The sequence below is a fragment of the Eucyclogobius newberryi genome, unplaced genomic scaffold, assembly GCF_026437365.1.
Source record: "Eucyclogobius newberryi isolate DKJ021-1_F unplaced genomic scaffold, fEucNew1.0.hap1 SCAF_22, whole genome shotgun sequence".
Lineage (NCBI taxonomy): Eukaryota > Metazoa > Chordata > Actinopteri > Gobiiformes > Gobiidae > Eucyclogobius > Eucyclogobius newberryi.
Window position 1 is genome coordinate 4,365,507 of NW_027315857.1, and position 5,889 is coordinate 4,371,395.

A 5,889-nucleotide genomic window follows, 5' to 3' on the forward strand; every position below is an offset into this window, starting at 1 on the left:
CACACACAGCATCATGACTTTGACATGTAACTGTCCTTCTCCCAGTACTGTCCTGTCTAATAAAGTCTACCAGCCAAAACTCAGATTAAAATAAATATGTTTGGATATTTATTATTATTAATATTATTATTATTAGTGTTATTTATTTTTAATAAATAAATACAAAATGTCATGGATTCATTTAGGTTTATTTATTTATGCGAGCAGGAAGTGTGGAGGCTGTACAGTGCATACATCACAGACGCCTGTTGTAATTGATTGAAGTCCCATAATTGAGTGGCACTTGAGAGAAGAGTTCTGCAGGAGCAACAGTCCGGGGACAATACTGCTGTGCAAAGGTGAATGTACAACATGAAACTGCACATCATTCCTCACAAAGAACAGATTGGCTCATGGAGCTGTTGCGGTGCATCCAGCGCCTCCTGGGCCCATCTTAGTTTAGTCCGAGCAGACTGGGACAGGCCCATACGGGGAAAGACCTTCCAATCCCCTGACATAACTGGGCTCAAGTTTGCAGCGAGTGAACCCACTACGCTGGGCCTTGTTCATGTGAGTGGGCACAGCTGAAAGCTAAATATCCTTCCCATAGAATGGATCCTATCCCTGTGTCCCCGTCCCCCTTGTCCCCCCGTCCCCCTAGACTAAACCAACCAGGCCCAAACTTGAAACACACCACACAGAAACAACTTCCAGGTCATGTAAAATAAAGCTAAATCATTTACACTGCACTCTAAACCTTGTGTTGAATTTTGTGTTTAGAAACCAAAGATCAAACTGAAAAACCAAATCCTTGTGTTTAAGTTTTTCTGTTAAAGGTAAAACTGCAAATTCCACCAGAGAATTCCGACTTGACCTCCAGCTCTGTTGGGAAGTCGCCTGAATGCAACTGTCACATTTTAACCACATTATGCAAGTTTTCTTTTTTCGTGGTGTGCGGCCGGTGCCTCTCACACCCAGACTTTGGCCTTGGTAGCATGGGGCCCTGGGCGGTCCCCACAGCAGGGGCCCAGGCTGTGATGTGCGGCGGGCAGGTTCTTGTAGACGGCTCGGCTGTAGGGGATGAAGCAGAGCCCCAGCTGCAGGTGTCGGGCCAGGCGACAGTACGCAGCCAGGGCCAGCACCAGAAGCGGGGTCATGAGGAGGAAGCCCACCACCAGCAGGGCCACACAGCCCCCATCTGTGAGCAGCTCCGAGCAGTACGGGGCCGAGCCCAGGGGCCGCACCTGAGAGCACGAAAGGTTAGAGATTGGATTTTATCCCCACCAATACAATATTTGATGTGAATGACTAATGCAGATGTCAATACCAATAATCAAAGTCAATAGTAACAGACATCAGAGGGAAAAAACTTGACTTTGATATACTATGGGCTAAATGCGAGCTGTCTGTAGGACATGTGCTGTCATTTTATGTATGTTTTGTCATACGTGCAGTTTGTATTGATGATTTATTATATTTAATATAAGTATTATATTATAACTATTATTTTGTTTGTGTGTGTGTGTTTTTTGCTCTTGCTTTCTGGTCATGTTCATTCTTTTATTTCTGTTTATATTCGAGGAAATCGAGGAAAGAAAGGTAGTGACTGCATTTCAAAGGTTTTGTTTGATGGACAAATGAGGGACGACACTTCATCAGCACCGAGTATTGTCCTCTGCGCTTGATTCGAGTTATTTTCCTACTCTAAACATTCAATTTCAATGTAAAAGGTTAAGTCACTTGCAATTGACTTATAAATCTGCAGGTATTGTTTGCCTTATTCAAATGTGGAGTGGAGTGTACAAGCAAAAAGTGAAAATCATGTTTTATTGTTGTCGTTTTGCACTGATGTTTCCACTTAAATGTTTTTATTTCTGACAAAACCAATGTAAAGTCGTTTTTCGAGCTTGACCGATAAAGACCTCTAAAGCCAGGACCCGGAGCAGAGGGGACAGTGCCAGGAGTGGAGCTCAGGCTCACATAATCCCTGTGTCAGCCGTGGGTCACATGAGGCGAGCACCACTCACAGCAGGAGCCAATCACACAAGACCAAGTGACCAAAGCAAAACCTGGACTGAACCTGAGCGGAATAAAGACAAATGAGTTCAGCAATGCTCAGATCTGAAATAGGGTAATGCGGTGCCGTGCGCTCCTGTGCAGGCCTGACTGGCAGAGGACAAGCGGCCGAGTCTTATGGCAGAACAATCTGTGCTTACGGCCTGGAAAGAACTAATACATTATTTTGCACATAACAGCATAGATCTGAGCTTCAAAGGGTTTGTAACAGGTTGTAAAAGAAAATCAAATTAAAAGCTTTAATATGTTAAAAGAATCCTTTGACTTTGAGAAACAGGATTAGCATCAATCAGAACAACCGTTATACCAAATATATAAAAGATAAATAAAGACCCTGTCCAGGGTGTACCCCGCCTACGGCCCAAAGTCACTGGGATAATCACCCGCGACCCCTAATGGGAAAAAGCGGTGGAAAATGAGTGACTGAATAAAGAGAGGGACCTTGTTGTGACAGGATGAACGGGAGCGTGTGCGATGCAGGAGCACGATCACGGGGAACGCACACAAAGGATGTCATTGTTACACAAACTGAAAGTGTAAACATGTTGATGTGGTGTGGAAACTTAAGCAGAGCAAGAACCTGGAGCTCATGTTCACGATGGGCAGCAGTTTGCCCATCGTGAACATGAGCTCCAGGATCAGAGGCCCCAGAGGCCCCAGAGGCCCCAGAGCAGAGTCTATGAAGAGCTCTTGAGGAAAAAGGCTGCGCACATTATCCAGGACTCTTCCTTTGAACTATGACCTTCTGGAAGAAGATCTAGAATAATATCGGCTTTAGGAGCTCTTTTGTACCAAGGGCGGTCAAAGCGGCGAACTCTATGAATCTTCAGTAACGATGTGTATTCTCTGTTATTTGTGGTGTGTTATTTTATGTAACAATTCATCTTTTGTGTGACTCTTGCATCTTTTTCACGTCTGTGACATGAACGTTTTCATATTCATAATAAACCAAAGCAGACAGTCTGGCGCCACCTGGTGGCAGCTCCAGTCGTCACATGTCGTTTACTGTTCACGGAACATTAACCTAACATTATGTTTGAGAGAATTTTAGACATAATTCATGTAATAAACGTTAACATTTTATGTCTGAAATGAGAGAACCGCAGTTTAACTGTTCCACGTAAATGAGTTGTGGCTTATCTAAGATTGTGAAACGTGTGGTCAGATGTACGATCCAGCACATCCACCATGACCTGTTTAAGTCATGGAAGTATCTAGAACATTTGCGTGTTTGCAGAGGTCCAAATGTGATGGTGGGAGTGGTTCAAGAAGGTCCTGGGATCGATTCACAATGTGGAGTTTGCATGTTCTCTTTGTGCTCCGCTTTCCCCCACCACTAAATAAACATGTGCAACAGTCTCCAGGGGCGACAGGGGCGACAGGTGCTGGACGCCCTGGTACAATAGTACAATCTCTCTTAAGAAGCTTCATCTCAAATATTTACATTTAACAATTACATTTGTCATGTTTTAAATGAGGTCATTCCAAACGCTGACCTCGGAGCGTTGTGCCTGGAGCGGTCAGTGCTTTGATCTTCACCTCTGATATGTCTTTACCGTTATTGTTATTGTTTCTATATAAACTTTAGACTTTGTTGGTTTGACTTACTGTGGAGTGGCAGAGGAAGCCAAAGACCACCATGACCACTGCAGGGGTCAGGATGGAGCCGAACACCAGGGAGGCCAGGCAGGCGTTGATGGCTGCGATGAGCAGGTTCTGAGCAGTGACCAGCACAGAGCAGGCCCAGCAGTCCAGAGAGTCCCGGAGCTCCAGCAGGCCCTCGCTCCCCCCACTGTCCGCTGCAGAGTACGGAGGAGGCACGACCACCCGCGGGCTCTCCCTGCCCGCCGCGCCCACAGGGTGCAGCGGATGAGGGTGCTGATGCTCTTCAGAGAGGTCCACAGTCTGATGGTGCGCGCCCTTCTCCAGGGCCCCGCCCACTCTCATCATGAACTGCAGACAGAGACACGATCACTACCTGAACGCTGCACCCTGAACGCTGCACCCTGAACGCTGCACACTGAACGCTGCACACTGAACGCTGCACCCTGAACGCTGCACCCTGCACCCTGAGTGCTGCACCCTGCACCCTGAACGCTGCACCCTGAACGCTGCACCCTGAACGCTGCACCCTGAACGCTGCACACTGAACGCTGCACACTGAACGCTGCACCCTGAACGCTGCACCCTGCACCCTGAGTGCTGCACCCTGCACCCTGAACGCTGCACACTGAACGCTGCACACTGAACGCTGCACCCTGAACGCTGCACCCTGAGTGCTGCACCCTGCACCCTGAGTGCTGCACCCTGCACCCTGAACGCTGCACACTGAACGCTGCACCCTGCACCCTGAGTGCTGCACCCTGCACCCTGAACGCTGCACCCTGAACCCTGAGTGCTGCACCCTGAACGCTGCACCCTGAACCCTGAGTGCTGCACCCTGAACGCTGCACCCTGAACGCTGCACCCTGCACCCTGAACGCTGCACACTGAACGCTGCACCCTGCACCCTGAGTGCTGCACCCTGCACCCTGAACCCTGAGTGCTGCACCCTGAACGCTGCACCCTGAACCCTGAGTGCTGCACCCTGAACGCTGCACCCTGAACGCTGCACCCTGCACACTGAACGCTGCACCCTGCACCCTGAACGCTGCACCCTGAGTGCTGCACCCTGAACCCTGCACGCTGCACCCTGAACCCTGCACACTGAACGCTGCACCCTGCACACTGCACCCTGCACACTGAACGCTGCACCCTGAACGCTGCACCCTGAACGCTGAACCCTGCACCCTGAACCCTGCACCCTGAACGCTGCACCCTGAACGCTGCAACCTGAACGCTGAACCCTGCACGCTGCACTCTGAACGCTGAACCCTGCACCCTGAACCCTGCACCCTGAACGCTGCACCCTGAACGCTGCACCCTGAACGCTGCACGCTGAACCCTGAACGCTGAACCCTGCACCCTGAACGCTGCACGCTGAACCCTGAACGCTGAACCCTGAACCCTGAACGCTGCACGCTGCACCCTGAACGATCAGGGACATGTAGCATTAGATGGGCCTCTGTTTGGTGGTGATTTTCAGTTTCTTGCTTTGCAGCACCATTAAACACTTTGGTGGTGCAGATGTAGTGAGCGCTTCAGGGGACAAATCTCAGAATCCTGAGCTGGACGTCTTCCCGGCTGGAGGACCAGGGACCATCTCACGGTGCAACATGTGCTTAACACTTTACTACAGAGTTGTCGTTGGGCTATAATATTCCACTGAGACATCAGACCGGATGCACTCGACATCACAAAACACACTGTACTTTTTCAGAATCTTTTCAAACATCAAGGCTTATCTCCAGGTCATGTGGAGGTTAGTGTTATCGGTCAGGAAACTGATGACTATCTGCATGTGCACCACAGGAACGCCTCTGATCCAGGCTCTTCATCCCCGTTTCAAGTGTGGACTCCTGGGTGTTCCTCGGCTCCTCCCAGACTTTGATCGATGGGACTTTGATAATTCATTTGTCCTCGTGGTCAGTGTATTTTTTATTCAAAAGGAATAAATTAGCTACAGCAAAAGTAGATTTGTGTAAATTGGACTGAACTAAAACTGATCAAAGAACATGTTTGTAGAGGTTTAACTACAACTTTCACTCAGAATAAGAGCACATGGAGGGACCTCCACCAGACGAATGGTCCCATATCTCTGGTCTGTGCTTTGTTACAGAGCGTCCCCCCTCTGCCCGGGTGTAGTACTCACAGCGGCTGGGTGCTCCATGGGGTGCTCCTCTCCCTCCAGGATGGTGAGGCGGGCGGCTTCTTTGGGGCGCACTTTTGGTTGCT

General features: G+C 49.2%; 1 protein-coding gene across 1 annotated transcript; it reads right to left on the reverse strand.

Annotated features, from left to right (window-relative positions):
• Window positions 1-921: 921 nt before the first annotated feature.
• Window positions 922-5,889, reverse strand: tmem88b (transmembrane protein 88 b). The gene is made up of 3 exons (XM_072459027.1): window positions 5,807-5,889; window positions 3,664-4,008; window positions 922-1,223 (listed from the first exon to the last, which is right to left on the reverse strand). The coding sequence occupies exons 1-3, from the start codon at window positions 5,822-5,824 to the stop codon at window positions 948-950; spliced, it is 639 nt and encodes a 212-aa protein (XP_072315128.1). The 5' UTR covers window positions 5,825-5,889; the 3' UTR covers window positions 922-947.